Source organism: Penicillium malachiteum (assembly GCF_028827825.1).
Source record: "Penicillium malachiteum strain IBT 17515 chromosome Unknown utg000005l:1.0-9002435.0:326005.0-9005861.0, whole genome shotgun sequence".
Taxonomy (NCBI): domain Eukaryota; kingdom Fungi; phylum Ascomycota; class Eurotiomycetes; order Eurotiales; family Aspergillaceae; genus Penicillium; species Penicillium malachiteum.
This window is the reverse complement of record NW_026643099.1, coordinates 8,196,201-8,211,022: the sequence shown is the minus strand read 5'-3', so window position 1 is coordinate 8,211,022 and position 14,822 is coordinate 8,196,201. Positions and strand designations below refer to the sequence as shown.

The following is a 14,822-nucleotide window of genomic DNA, read 5'->3' as shown; positions in this document are numbered from 1 at the left end:
TGAGTTAAAGTAACTGAAATTGAAAAAATGATAGATAGAATATTGGTTGAAGCTATTCAAAGTGCCTCAAATTGAAGAAATCTCTATTCGACAGAATAAATGTAGACTTCAAATGTTAATGGCCCAAGCGTAATCGGCCTACTACGTAACAATCTGATGGATATAAGAGGTCAAATTTAATCAAGGCCCAAAGTCATCTCGCAATTCGTCCATAGCAGCGAGAGTAAATTCTTGAGAGAGGGGACTCGCCGAATAAACATAGATATTACTCGATGAAAACCTCGAGTTGTGATAGTGAGGTGAAAAGGAACGGGATATCCGGCAATTACTCGATATGAATTAGTGACTCGATGCATAGATAAGAAATATTTGGAGTTAGCCAAGATCATATTACTCGATCAAAATATAAGAAGGTTGTTGGGGTCAGTATGTCAGTATGGCTCTGGTCCTTTCCGCGGGAAGCTAATCTTCTTCCACTTCAAGGACAGTTCAAAAGAGGATTTAGATGACGAAATGCATTGGACTGGAAGAATTAAGCAATTTACCCTGACTCAATACCTTCTCATTCACCTGTCAATGCGTTATGCTAGTTTGAATCGGGTAAAAGAAGGGTTCAACCGACGGCACAGCGGCACATAAGATTCCGGTGGAGATACTACCTACTCATCTAGGTATGCAGTCTAAGCACCACGTATCCGTAAGCTCGCGAAGAAAAAAACGAAATGTTGAATTGATCGTAACGCCATAATCATATCTCGTGTTACTCGATTGCTATGTGTCTTCATGATGCTGATCACCGATGTCGGCTAAGATGACCCGAGGCTGCCCCCCTGAAGATCCACTTTCACATCTCCAAAACGCCACCTAGACATCCTCCACTTTTTTCCCCACGTCTGGCTCAGGGTTCACCTCGTATGGGATTTCGTTCCAGGTCTGACTTGTTGCAGGGATAGGGACCAAAGTAGCCAAAGCCCAGTATATGGCGCCTGACACAATAAATCCGGAGAAATAGTTTATATCGTAGATATAGACCGCGCCAATTGGAACTTTGACTCCAATAGCACCGGCAAACCCAACAATGTTGACAAGAATTCCGCACAAGTATGCCGCATAGCCGTGCCACGAGACCCCAAATGTTCCGTAGTAGGGTCCATATTTTCGGGCACTGTATAATTCCTGAATGTCCAGATAACCTTTTCGTACAAGATAGTAATCACTGGCCATCACACCCGCAATCGCGGATAGGAAGACTGAGTATGCAGACAAATAGATTGTGAATTTGCTTGAGGAGGCTACGAGTGTCCACTGTCATGATATGTTAGTTCCAATCCATAAATAGATTTAGGGACACATACCGGACACATGGCAAGTCCAACTGCGGCACAGAAGTAGCCACCGCGCCTGATGGTGCAGAAGCGTGGTAGAAGAGCTGTCAAATTAGTTCCTGCAGAAACGGAGTTTGCAGCGATGTTGGTTCCAAGCTGTGCTAGAGCAAATCCACTTGCAATAACAAAGATACCGAATCTCTCTGCCGAGCTCGCATCCTCTAAAAACATCCCTAGGAGCGTCAAGGGATTCCAGACTGACTGATTGAAGATAACGCTAGACGAAGAAGAGACGACAATTCCGACGAAAGAAGTGATCGCAAATCCCACTGGAATTGTGATCAACTGTGGCAATAGGGCATCTTTTGGCTGGCGAGCATATCTCGCAAAGTCGGGATTGTTGATCACCAAAGCTGCAAAGTTGGCAATGCAATTCATGATGCTCTTGACAAAGACCCATGCCAGAGCACTACCATGTACAGTGTTGGACTGAGTCATGATAGGGCCTAGTCCATGAGCCCGGGCAACAGACCAACCAAAGAAGGCAATGGCACATGCCGGTGAGAAATACGCCTTGACGGTGAAGAGGTGTCTGATCTTATAAATTGGAAACCAGAGGGCTGGAAGTGAGCCAAGCCAGAAAAGAAAAAAGCTCACAAATTGTTGTGTCGTCACACCAGCACCAGCAGGCATACTGTTAGGAAGATTGGCATAGCTAGGCCAAATAGCCTGGATCATCAAAGTTACACATTCGCCTGCATTGGATCAGTAAGTTTCTAGTTCTTCCAGTGGGTAGGACTGAGATTGGGATGAGATAAATATACCTCCAAGATAAGTCTATCAAGGGTTAACCTGAGATCTAACAAGAGGGAAATGTCAACTCTTACCTGTACACCATACCATATGACTGCCATGGCTGCTCGATTCAGAATAGGCCAAAATGAGCCCCATATCCCAAATGAGGCCCTGTTGGTGACAGCAAATGGAATTCGATAGATAGCGCCAATCCGGCCTAGTAAGCATACGAAGATGGCGGCAATCGAATAGCCAATCCAAACACAAAGCCAGGATTGCCACCAAGAAAGGCCATCAACGATCATCGAAGAGGAAATCATCCAAGTATTCTAGGTAGGTTGAGAAATCATGTTATTCTCCACTTCTTTCCTTTAAATCCATGGGAGGTGACTTGGGACAAGGCATTATGTGAGGATAGAGAGTTGTGGAACCCACCACGTTCAACGAGTCTGCAATCCAAAATGCCACAAAATTGAGCCATCTCCACTGTCGACGTTCAGGCTCAACTATTTTAGATTGGCAAATATTAGTCTGATTCAAAAGTTATTCTTGAAGTAGACATGGGAGTCCACTCACCGGGTCGAAGGTCATCATTCGTCAACATCAGCTGAGCTATTGATAGCCCGGGTTCTGTTTGCACCTGCAACTTCCGAACACAATGTTTAAGAGCTCCCATTTTGGTTGAGAATATTTACTCTCGCGGGCGGTTTGGTCCAAAGGTGTAGAGGAGGATTTAGTTTCCTATATGTTTAACTCAATGCTTCTCACATGTGCAATCAAGACCGTGTACCCGCGGAAAAAGACCGAGCATAGTCCATTGAGAATTGAGATGGATCTCAGTCCCTCATTTTGCCGATAATAATATGCTGATTTGGAACTTTAACCCCGCATTTCAGTTGAGCTTAGACCTAGAAAGAAGACATTGAATCTGTTATCTAGTCTCCACATATCCCGAAGTCAGTGTTTAGTTTAGGTAATAGGAGGAGTCAAAGGACGAGATCGGCTTTCCTGGCCACACAAAGCAAGTGCACTCAGTATATGTGAGATTGGATTGATGATCTAAGGAATCCATCGGGATTCATATTTCCTGGATTCTAGAGGCATTGAAAAGATTTGACCTCTATGTACGCAGCAGGAAATGACAACATTCATCCAAATTTATAATGGTTGACCAGCCATATGATTCTTCAATCTTTTCACCTCATCGATATCAACAGTCTCTATATCTGTTGTCAAAGCGCTTGAATGAAATACAACGGCATGGGACACTATTTCTGCCAATAGCTGGATGTTGCTCGACCTGACACCTCCTCCAATGATGATCTCTGGAGTCTGAATTCCCTCAGGGAGACATGACCTCACAGATTCAAGTTTCTCAAACAGCAATGCCAATTTATCGACACATTGAACAGCTGTGTCTCCCGATGGGCCGCCGCTTGTAAGAATGGATGCAAAGCCGCATTTCGCAATATCGGTAAGTGCCGTACCCCAATGCTCCTCGGGTATACAGTCAAAAGCTCGATGGAAGGTACATGGCTTCTTTCCTGCGAGCCGTACCAACTCTGTGTTTTTCTCAATGTCGATCCATGGCTTTGAGTTATCGTTGGAGTCTGTCTTGTTCAAACCCCCAAAGACGAAACCATCCGCTCCGCATTGATCCAGAGCGATGAGAGTGGATTTCATGGTGTTGAAGTCGGTTTCATCGTAAATAAAGTTATTTGAGTGTGGGCGCAGCATAGTGTAAACCGGAATTGAAACTTGATTCTTCAACTCCGTCAGGATGGTGGGATCTGCGGTGAGTCCACCCGAGGAATAATCAACGCATAGTCTGCAAATTAATCAGTAAAAGAGGACCTGTATTTTTTTGTATGGTAAAAAGAAAAGTGATATTCCTGGTATTTGGTGTCTGTTACATCAAAATATCGAGACAGATGAATGGAAATGAAAATGATGGAAGGAAAGGTGAAGAATCACTGACTCGATCCGATCTGCGCCTCCTTTAGCCGCGTTCACTCCAGACACCGCGTTAAAACACGCAATTTCTAACAAGGGCCTTGTTTTGCTGTCAAGTGAAGACATAACCAATGAGCCGAGAATAAAATCTTGCTCTTATTCTTGAAAAAGCCGTGAAAGATAATCTGGCGAGAGATATGGAAAGGGAGAGGGAGTCGTGTCGTGGGGGTACCCAAACATGCCAGTGAGGGGTCCACGGTAGCATCCGCACCAGATCCACGCCAAAATACATAGCCCAGACTATGCCCAAACTTCAAATTTTATCCTCCCCATTTGAGAATACCGCGACTTATACCTATGTCCCACGATTCCTTGATTTTATAGTTCGTACGACACTACATAGGTTTGTTTAGACTTTACGCTTTATTCAAGTTGCTTGCATTCAACCCTTTTTCCGGCATTATAACTACGAATCTGCAAGTGTTTGATTTATAGAACAACTTGAGTTGCGAACAAAGGACTCGGACCCAGCTCTGCATGAATTTGTTCCTCAACAACATCCGTATCGATGACTTTTTCCCCTCGTAGAATTTTGTCCACGTCTGGTACTGAAGAGTGTTTCTCTCCCTCAAAGATGGCGTCGATCTCCTCCAGGGTTTTCCCTTTCGTTTCAACCCAGTAATATGCCTAAACCCGTCAGCTGCACTTCTATGGGAATATTTTCTCTTGCCACTTGTTTCACTTACAATCAAGCCGAGAATGATAAGATCCCAGGATGCGTTGATGATGTACATCTTCCAACCAATATTCCCAAGACCGATGGGCATAATGAAAGTAAATACGAGGCTGTGAACCTGTTAGACAATATTTCTCATGGAAGCTTGGGGTATAAACTCACGCAAACGCATTTAGAACTAGCGAAGAGAAGGCAAGTCCATTAGCTCGAATTGAATAATTCATTACCTCAGGAGGATAGAGGTAGAGAAGTGGTGTCCAGGCCAATGAATAGAATCCTTGGAAGAGGAACATCACGGCTACATTTCCGTAAACCAGAGAGCTCGAAGCTCCATCCGGATTTGATGCGTATAGCTTCGAGAGACCACCGATGATGAACAGACATGCGCTCAGTAAAACTTGAGAGAGCATCGCGGTTGGTTTGCGACCCCATTTGGCTGCTAGGTGAGTGCCGATCAGACAGCACGCGAGGCACCACACATTCAAAACCACGTTCTAATCTGTCAGTTAAATTTTCCTCATATCGGTTTACTCCAGCTGGAGGACTCACTGCCTTAAGTTGGTCATTGGTATTTGTGATACCTGCCGTATCAAGCTCGGAGCCAAAGTAATATGAGGCGATGATATTGCCGGCGATGCATGAGAAGGGACCGGGAGACATTCCAATCAGAAGTCGTTTCCGTGCAGAAGGGGTCTTGAAAATCTCAATGGGACTCATGGCCATTCCGTTCTCCTTTTCCCATTTTAAGGTATCAACAATCTCCTTAAACATGACGATGACGACTGGATCCGCGAGATTTCCATTTGCATTTGTCTGTGCAACGGCTAGTCGAGCTTCGTCGTAGTATCCCTGATGAACAAGCCATCGCGGGGATTCAGGGCTAGAGTTTGTTTCAGTCACTGCACTCCTTGGAGAGCTAGTTTTTATGAACATACATGAATGGTAAGGTCAAGATACAACCAATCGAGAAAATTGCCTGAAAAAGCGACGGAGCTCGCCAAGCCCATGTCGACTGCCACTGGCCAGTCCCAAGTGTCACACCGGCGGCGATAAGAGCTCCGACACTAGATTATTTCAGTGAGCATGGGACCGAAAGCATTTTGAAGATTGCGAGAGCGTACTAGTAAAAGTCATTCAGTAATCCGACTCCCCAGGCGCGCCAACGACTAGGGAACGATTCTGAGAGATACACTCCACCGGCGATTCCTGTGATCGCAGACCCAAATCCAAGAAGAATGCGTGCCACCACAAACATGGCGACATTCTGAGCGGCGGTCTGAAGGACGATGCCTACAAGTGTCACTACCGAGCCCCAGAAGATGGCTGGACGACGGCCCCATTTATCCGCGATGATACCAGAGACCAAAGGGCCGAGAATTCCTCCGATAGAGACAGAAGCAGTATTCAGTCCAGCTGTCACATTATTTAGGTTGAAATAATCAGTGTAAGATGGAAGAATGTTGAGTCCGTTGAGCATGGATCCATCATACCCACCGGTCTAGAGCAATTTGTTAGTGTAAAGACTCGCTAGAGGACACTTTCAGAGAACTCACAGCTGATTGAACGATAGAACAGATAAGTAAGAGAAAGGAAAGAGTGAATGTGGACTCTGGAACCCATGCGGGCATCCAAGTCCCCGTTGCGGTCCTCTTCAACATCTCACAGGGGTAACTTTGTGATGTATAAAGTTGAAGTTCAATCAAGGGGCGCGTGCTTGACACTCGGAAGTAGCCGAAAGCCCTGGAGGAAACTTTTAAGTTGGAATGTGGCTAGAGATAGAGCAGCTCAAACCTCATATATAGAACTTGACTCAGTCAGGTCTCCAAGAACTGCGGGGGAATTCAACCATGACCATGATGTTACTCCGTAATTCTCTTATCATGGGATAGGAGCGTTTCATTCGAGGCTACAAGTTAGCCGAATCGGTAGATACGAGAGCAAGGTTCATCTCCTATCAAGCCTTCCCAAGCTTTCGGTACTTCGGTTGCACCTTCAACTTTACTGCAGGGCTTGATACATCGGTATGAATACCAAGATTGAAGAATCTGTGGATCTAGAGGTAAGTTCCTCTGCATGAATTTTGGAAATCGACTTCAGGAAGACTTGTTTCTTAATACGATTCATATCTTCAGTCTTCACTTTCACTATCATTCTCTCAGTGACTGACTTTGTTTTGACCCCTTAGTAAATTTAAAGCGGGGTCAGTGCCTCCACGAGCGGCTCGACGCGACGTTGCATGAGCTCAATTTCCCCCCACGGAATATCGTATGGCAGTGCAACCTGCATATTGTTGTTCACGTGGTATATTTTGAATTCCTCAAATTGACGATGATCTCGCAGTGAATTGTTCAAATCCATCTCAACTATAATTGATAAATCGAATCATGCCAGGACGGCCGAATATCGCTATTGCGGGGCTTGCCTGCGAAACCTCCACTTTCTCTCCAGCCCGTACCTTAGCGCCCGCATTCCATCCACGGCGCGGCAACGAGGTCATTGAAAAGTATGCCTTTATTCACCCGGAGACAACACTGGGGGAAGCTGCCATATGGCACGGAGCTCTCATAGGCCATGCATTGCCTGGTGGAATCGTGGCTCGAGAATCATTTGAAGAGCTGGCAAATGAGATCATCGCTCGTTTAACGGATATCACCAGCTCAACTAAGCTGGATGGACTTTGGTTTGATATTCACGGGGCGATGTGCGTAGAGGACATGGATGATGTTGAGGCGGAACTTCTGCGGCGTGTTCGCCAAGTCATCGGACCAGATGTTATTGTCTCCGCGTCGATGGATCTTCATGGGAATGTTTCTCAACGATTAGCACACCAGACTGATCTTATCACTTGCTATCGGATGGCACCCCATGAAGATGCAATGGAAACGAAAGAAAGAGCTTGTCAGAATTTGGTTGACGTTTTGACCTCTCCAAATGCGAGCCCTGTCAGGCCTCTGAAAGCATGGGTTTCGATTCCAATCCTTTTGCCAGGAGAACAAACATCGACTCGCATGGAGCCTGCAAAGAGCCTGTATGGCCTGGTTCCAGACGTTGTTTCAACAGGAGGGGTACTTGATGCTGCCATTTGGGTTGGTTACGCATGGGCTGATGAGCCACGGAACCATGCTGTGGTAGTTGTGACGGGATGGGAGACTGAGTCCGTCATCAAGGGCGCCCAGAAACTGTCAGATTATTTCTGGGAAAAGCGTGAAGAGTTTGAATTTGTCGCACCAACCGGGTCGCTGACAGAGTGTATCGATGCGGCTTTGAGGTCCACTAGCAGACCCTTCTTCATTTCAGACTCCGGTGACAACCCAACCGCTGGAGGAGCAGGTGATGTGACTTGGAGCCTTAATCGCGTACTCAACTGCTCTGAGTTCAAAGACGAATCTGCCCCCAAAGTAATTTATGCCAGCATCCCAGGATCGACTGCTATTGAAACCATCCTGGAAGCTGGAATAGATGATATTGTTACTGTGACTGTGGGTGCCGAAGTCGATAATCTTCACGAAGGCCCAGTCACCATGACAGGAAGAGTTCATTCAATCAAACATGGCGATCGCGATGCTGTTGTGGAAAGTGTACTTCAAGTTGGAAGTGTTTTTGTGATTATCACAAAGTTGCGCAAGCCATATCATCATGAGTCTGACTTCACTGAACTGAACCTTCATCCTCGCAATGCCGACATCGTGATGGTGAAGATCGGATATCTAGAGCCGGAACTATTCAACATGGCTGCAGATTGGATGCTCGCCTTGACTCCCGGTGGTGTTGATCAAGATTTGCCTCGCCTAGGACATCGTCGTATTCATCGTCCAATGTGGCCATATGATCAACAGTTTAGTGAGCCACCAGATCTGACTCCTCACCTCATTCCGTTCTCCAATGACCCTCTGTGGTTTTGAACATCATATTCTCGCCCATTTCGGCCTATCTTTAGAATACCGGGATTACAACCACTTAAAGCACCGCCATCAACGTCATGCATATTTCAGGCAATAAAATAAGTTAGAAATAGGCAAATCCAAAGCCCGGTTGAAATCTTAAATGCCAATATTCAATAAATCAATTGGCGGCGTACCATTTTCACTGGGGCATTTTTCCAGCTTACGACTAATAACACCCTTCTTGTCCCAATTTGTACTGGAACCTCCGGATCAAAAGCCGAGCAATATACTTGCCCCGCAAAAGTAATTAATCTTGCGAAATGCAGCTAAGGGGAAAGTTTCCTTCATGCAGAAATCCCCGGAAAAATCACTCTTCAACCCTGGAACAATACCCCGCTTAGATCGTCCATGTAGATCGTCAAGTTCCCTAGCAAGCTCGGGGTATCTGGACACGGAGCTGTCGGTTAAATGATTAATTATGATCAAACACATCATGCATACTATACTGCTAGTACCTTCAATTCATGTGCCAAGCAGCAATTGGTGTTTGATCCAGATACCACATGGAAAAGCGTGGAAAATGTTATAAGGAGAACATGGGACTCCGAGTCCTCGATTTTTAGGAAAAGAATCCATTGCTCAATCAGAAACTGAAGGCCTCCGAACTGTGAATCTTGATATCTAACTCATCATGCTTCTCGGTTTGATCTCTCTTTCCATCTATCTATCGTCGGCATCCGGGCTTTCATTCGAAATCCCTGCCACTCCACCTTCCAACGCGAGTAAAACACTCGCCGAGGCGCCGGTCGGAATTTCGTGAGTAAAATACAAACAATCAAACATGGAATGACATTTTCTGACTATGCAGATTCGAATTCTTCGCATATCCTGCGTATTTTACCGGTGTCGCCTCAACCGAGACATGTTTAGAGAATTTCAAAGACTTGACGGGTGTGTGGCCACCCATGCGCATAGGAGGCACCACACAGTGAGTATTCCGAAAGAAAAACAAGATATGGTGATGTTCCATGCTAATAATAAAAAGGGATCGTGCCACATACAATGCTTCAATGACAGAAGCCGTCAGTTATTCTGTGGCTAGTGCGACGGATGCACCCGAGTCCCTTACATTTGGGCCAGCTTTCATATCAATGGCTGCGGACTACAGCGGATCAGTCACCTTAGGCCTGAATCGTCGCCTCGATAACATTGGAAATACTATTTCTGCCGCGGAAGAGGCCCAAAATGTGATGGAAAACCTATACGCTATCGAGCTTGGCAATGAGCCCGACTGTGAGTAAAGAACCCCCTTACAGATGAGATACGTTGAAAATGCTTAATGATTTTTCCTCGCAGTTTACGTCGACACTGATCCGATCGCGGATGGAGAGGACTGGACCGCTGCGGATGATTATGCATCTCAGGTTCAATGGCAAGAAGAAGTATGCGGAAATCTGTCATCAACTGACATAATATCTGCCGGTGTTTACTTTGGAACATCGCCGGAGAGCATACAAGGATTGACTGCCGTCGAAGGTGATGCCAACGTTTATGTCAAAGACTATTGCTCTCACAACTATCCCCAGTCTGCTAGTACTGCTGATCTTGAAACTCTCATGGGCCATAGTGATATCACATCTGAGATCGAACCCTTCGCTGCTGAAGTCTCAGCGGCAGTAGCTCTGGGTAAAGAGCATGTGTTTGGTGAAACTAACTCTGGTACTTATGCGATCCGTATTTCTTGACTTTCATTCCTTGCTGACTTTTGACAGCGACCGGCGGCGGGGGTGGCATAAGTCCAACCTTTGGTGCTGCTTTGTGGATTCTGGACTACGTAATGCAGAGTCTTCTCATGGGAACCAAAGTATGTAACTAATCACTCTGGAAGTGCTCTCCTATATTGTACGACTCATTCTAACTTGAAACCAGGCCCTTTACTTTCACCAAGGAACCATCGGAGATTGTAAGATATACACCCCTTTTCTTCTGAAAACAGTCACTAACCTCTCAGGTCAATACTGTTGGTGGGGTCGCTACGACATGGGCTCACCCTATTTCGGTGCCTACTTTGCGACAATGGCTCTCGCCGGTGCCGATCAAATTGCAGAGCTTGACGATCAAACCACATCCTTCGCAGCCTATGCTATTTACAAGGATAATGCCCCGATCAAAGCTCTTCTCTATAACTCTGAATATTATGCGAGTGGGACACGAACATACCAGGAGTTTACTTTGAGCGGTCTATCAGGCTCCACGGTCACAGCCAAGCGTCTCACTGCAACCTACGCTACTTCGAGAGTTGACGAAGGTGACAGCCCCACAGTTGCAGGTCAGACATTTGGGAATGGAAACTGCACTCTGATGGGAGAGGCTACTGTGGAGACAGTCACGGTCTCTTCTGGATCGGCTCAGTTCTCGGTTGGTGCCTCGGAGGCACTTCTCGTTTATCTTTAGTAGCTAGCTGAAAGGACAGACAGAGCCTTGAATTAAAGTGATGCTCCACCACACGCGAGAAGTGTAATTCAAGTCGCGAATTATTTTTGCATGAAGCTCATATCTTTGGAAATCAAGAATAAAAATTGAACTTTCACTACAAACCGGAGACTGAAAAGTGGGCTTACCGAGTTTGGAAGTCTGAACGGACGTTATGTGTACGAATTGGAACCGCCGGAATTTACCCCATTCAGGTAAAATTCCAGAATTGAAAGTGATCATCAAAGATGAGGTCTCTGTAATTTCAAACATTCTATTCTATGTGAATGAAGCCTGATGGAGCGCGTGGTCTATCTACTGGTCGGGTAGCAAGAGCACTTAAGAGAATTACCCAACGCAAATTCCTCTCCATGAAGGGTTTAAGCCCTTCATTCCATCGCCAGACTCGTGTCAGCCTTTGACCTTGTGACTTGAAGATGCCTAGCTGGAGTTCCATGCCTGGTAAAACATGTCAAATATTTTGAGATCTTCCTTTGCATCCAAAAGTGTCGATTTAATCGTCTTGCCATTCGCAAAGACCTCATACAGCTGCTGTAACTCGGCCGTGTATGCATCCTCATATGAGGACAATATCTTCCGGTGTTGAACCTCGCCATGTTCGTTCACCTCATCAATCTCAACATACACAGGAAGACCCTTCACATAGGGGCTATCAAACTGTGACATACTTAGTACTGACAAATCAAGTCGAAAGATTGTTGCTTTTCATACCTTCAGAGTGACGCGCTTCTTCGCTCCATACACCGCAATATGAGCATCGAAGACGGATACCTCGTCAATACCACTCTCATAAGTGGTAGAATATGTTGAGCCATCCTTATTCCGGAAGGTCATGATAGCGCTGTAAAAAGGATCATTCACAGAAACACCATTGACACGCTTAGGAAATCCGAGAACCTCACGCATGAGAGAGATATCGTGTGAACCAAGGCTCCCAAGGAACCGACAGAATTTCCGCTTCTCATCCGTGATTTCCTGACCTGGGAATGCTTCTTTGAAAAGAGCTTCAAGGCGAACGTCACGTTCTTCGGCAGCAGTCACAGGCAAATCATTATGTTTGACTGGGAATGTACCGCTCTGACCAACGAATTTGGCATTCGGCCCACTGAAGTCACGGACACGGGCATACATGATTTTAGGAATCGACGAAATCTCCCTCTTGAAGGCCTCAAGAAAGCTGGGCGCATATCGACGCATGTAACCAACGAAAACACGGGCGCCTCCCGGAGCATTCTTTTCCACGTCGATGACAGACTGTACAGATGGCAACGAGAGAGAGACTGGTTTTTCGATGAAGACATTCTTGCCTGATTTCAAACTTGCGTGAATTAGTGGGGCGTGGCTTTCATCTGATGTGAGTATGAAGACAACGTCGACCTCCGGGTTGTCGATCACATCTTGAGGTGTGGTTGTCTTGTGAGGGATGAAGAATTTTGTTGCGCAATGATCCACAGTTGTCGCGGATAGATCACAGATGGATTCAATCTTGAAGAGGTGCGACAAGAGCAGCAAGCAAGGTCCATGGCACACTTGAAAGACTTCCTATTTTAGGTCCATTAGCTGCTGCTACTCGAATAGCGTAAAGTAGTATCTCTGGGTCAACTTACCCCCGCACCGATGATTCCTACCCCTAGTACACGGGATTCTGACATAGCTGTGATGGATATCACGGACTCAGCTGAATCCAATATCTACAGGAGGTAATGATTGCTTTTACTGTTCGCAAAAAGTACTCGAATGCTTGATTTGTGGTTCAAGATTGTGTTGGTGGAGTAGGAGGTCACATATTTCAGTTTGTCTTTCCCCGCAGTCTGTGGCTGGTGCAACACCGCCAGTGTACCTTTTATATGTGAACACCATACAAAATATACATGTTGATGATCAGTTTCTATATAAGATTCCTAATTCTTTATTTCTGACTTGGAAAATTTTCAATATATCTTTTCGTCCCTTCTCTGCTTTTTGAAAAACAGTTGAGAACAAAATGATGATATGACGTAGCTTGACTCAGAAGTGTCCACTGATCTTGGAAGGGAATATAGAGGTTCATTGTTTGCTACTAATGTTCAAGGTCAAACATTTGAACCCACACATGCATGTACACTTTGTGTGCGCATGTGCATGCTATAGAAAATTTCTCGTACTCGATTCATTCCAAGGTTCTTCAAGTCCAAGCTCAAGTTGCAGCTAAAACCCGTGCGTGGAGCTATGGGTATACATCTCGGAGTAGTATGCCCCGAGGTCCCTATGTTAACTTCAACCACCGGGATTTTTCCGATTACAGTAAGATCATCAATATGGTCTGTTGATATCAAGTTGATACTTTATGTACTAAGATTTTCGAAGGTACTAGTGTCCATATTCGGCATAACAGTCAATACTACTTTACATGTTGTCATGGATGTCTTCATGGGTGCCTTAGAAGTAAGACAGAAACCATATTCTCCACCGCCTGGCTCCCACCCGGCAGAATGCTCCATACCAAACATGCCCCTTCATTGTTCCAACTTCCAAGGTTTGTTTTGGCTACTCCTGACTCTAACTTTACGCGTCTCGCCTCAACATTTGAGGGACAACATAAATGCACACATCGAATCATCCCTGAGTCATAGGGTAGTGCTATTTAGATATCCTCAAAAATGCCTCTTCAAAACCTCCCAGTCGAGATTCTCGATAATATTCTCCGTCTTGTAGGAAGCGATTCACTCCGAAAACACGAAGCCTGCTGCCTACCAGTATCTAAGTGGTGGTACGAACTCGCAGAACCCATTTTGCTGGAGGAACTTGTGCTCTCAGCGCATCAACTCAAGCGAATCCCTGAAAACACTATAATTAAATTGCAAAAGTCTCTGCGGCGACTTCAAATCCATATTAAGCCCCTACCAGAGCGACAAGTTGACGAAGAGCTTATCAATAGCCTTAACAACGTACTCCCTCGCCTTCTACCGAAAGCTGCACGACTTCAACAATTTGATTTCATCGCAAATGGCTATTTCAACCCCGATAAGCCTCTGGTATCATATAAAAACTATCTCGGGCCGTGGCCTTTAATGAATCTTGTTGATATTCTTCCATTTTATATACTTTCCGATCTTACTATTGATACTATGGGCTCTGGGGTCAAGACTGGAGAGCACATTTGCCCTCGAATAGCATCCAGAATCCCTTCGCTACGATCCATCAAACTAAGGATGCGTTGCATCTGCCTCCAAGTTCTTGAGTTCGACCATCACTCAAAAATTGAGAAGATAATCATCAATCTTAGCCTAAAAGAAAACAATCTCCTCGAAGCAGGATTCAGTCATCATTGCACTGAGCAAATTCATGCCTATGATCTCAATGATGCTATGGTTGCGGCTGCTACAAATATTGCTACAAAAATTCCTAGCATCAAGATGCTAAGGATAATGAGTCATACGCACCCGGGATTTGAGACGGTAACAACTGATTGTATCAACGGTTCTCGAATGATTTTGTCTGGTGATTGGAAATGAGACTGGGGTGACAATGGGCCATTATATTCCCCTGATGAAGAACCATCTGACCGGGATCTATTTGATTCTGATACCGAAGAGGAGCATGTATTATAGAATCAAGGTCATCACAACATTGGAAAGATGGCTTGGCCTTCAAATC

General features: G+C 45.4%; 7 protein-coding genes across 7 annotated transcripts; 3 read left to right on the top strand and 4 right to left on the bottom strand.

The window, feature by feature from the left end:
* Nucleotides 1–864: 864 nt before the first annotated feature.
* Nucleotides 865–2,796, bottom strand: N7483_013054 (uncharacterized protein; the record flags this gene model as incomplete). Its single annotated transcript, XM_057096481.1, has 6 exons — nucleotides 865–1,305; nucleotides 1,356–2,019; nucleotides 2,073–2,080; nucleotides 2,150–2,449; nucleotides 2,556–2,626; nucleotides 2,697–2,796. The coding sequence occupies 6 exons, from the start codon at nucleotides 2,794–2,796 to the stop codon at nucleotides 865–867; spliced, it is 1,584 nt and encodes a 527-aa protein (XP_056942452.1).
* Nucleotides 2,797–3,278: 482 nt separating this feature from the next.
* N7483_013053 (uncharacterized protein) lies at nucleotides 3,279–3,857 on the bottom strand (the record flags this gene model as incomplete). The annotated part of the gene is made up of 1 exon (XM_057096480.1): nucleotides 3,279–3,857. One exon carries the CDS (start codon nucleotides 3,855–3,857, stop codon nucleotides 3,279–3,281), a length of 579 nt encoding a protein of 192 aa, XP_056942451.1.
* Nucleotides 3,858–4,562: 705 nt separating this feature from the next.
* On the bottom strand, nucleotides 4,563–6,467 carry N7483_013052 (Lactose permease; the record flags this gene model as incomplete). The annotated part of the gene is made up of 7 exons (XM_057096479.1): nucleotides 4,563–4,760; nucleotides 4,820–4,919; nucleotides 4,972–5,303; nucleotides 5,359–5,689; nucleotides 5,745–5,873; nucleotides 5,931–6,307; nucleotides 6,363–6,467. 7 exons carry the CDS (start codon nucleotides 6,465–6,467, stop codon nucleotides 4,563–4,565), a joined length of 1,572 nt encoding a protein of 523 aa, XP_056942450.1.
* Nucleotides 6,468–7,193: 726 nt separating this feature from the next.
* N7483_013051 (M81 family metallopeptidase) lies at nucleotides 7,194–8,711 on the top strand (the record flags this gene model as incomplete). The annotated part of the gene is made up of 1 exon (XM_057096478.1): nucleotides 7,194–8,711. The coding sequence occupies one exon, from the start codon at nucleotides 7,194–7,196 to the stop codon at nucleotides 8,709–8,711; it is 1,518 nt and encodes a 505-aa protein (XP_056942449.1).
* Nucleotides 8,712–9,384: 673 nt separating this feature from the next.
* Nucleotides 9,385–11,147, top strand: N7483_013050 (glycosyl hydrolase family 79 C-terminal domain-containing protein; the record flags this gene model as incomplete). Its single annotated transcript, XM_057096477.1, has 7 exons — nucleotides 9,385–9,509; nucleotides 9,562–9,681; nucleotides 9,739–9,986; nucleotides 10,050–10,412; nucleotides 10,466–10,557; nucleotides 10,623–10,656; nucleotides 10,705–11,147. 7 exons carry the CDS (start codon nucleotides 9,385–9,387, stop codon nucleotides 11,145–11,147), a joined length of 1,425 nt encoding a protein of 474 aa, XP_056942448.1.
* A 459-nt stretch (nucleotides 11,148–11,606) lies between these two features.
* N7483_013049 (Gfo/Idh/MocA family protein) lies at nucleotides 11,607–12,838 on the bottom strand (the record flags this gene model as incomplete). Its single annotated transcript, XM_057096476.1, has 3 exons — nucleotides 11,607–11,843; nucleotides 11,898–12,728; nucleotides 12,794–12,838. 3 exons carry the CDS (start codon nucleotides 12,836–12,838, stop codon nucleotides 11,607–11,609), a joined length of 1,113 nt encoding a protein of 370 aa, XP_056942447.1.
* A 987-nt stretch (nucleotides 12,839–13,825) lies between these two features.
* N7483_013048 (uncharacterized protein) lies at nucleotides 13,826–14,680 on the top strand (the record flags this gene model as incomplete). Its single annotated transcript, XM_057096475.1, has 1 exon — nucleotides 13,826–14,680. The coding sequence occupies one exon, from the start codon at nucleotides 13,826–13,828 to the stop codon at nucleotides 14,678–14,680; it is 855 nt and encodes a 284-aa protein (XP_056942446.1).
* Between the last annotated feature and the right edge of the window lie 142 nt (nucleotides 14,681–14,822).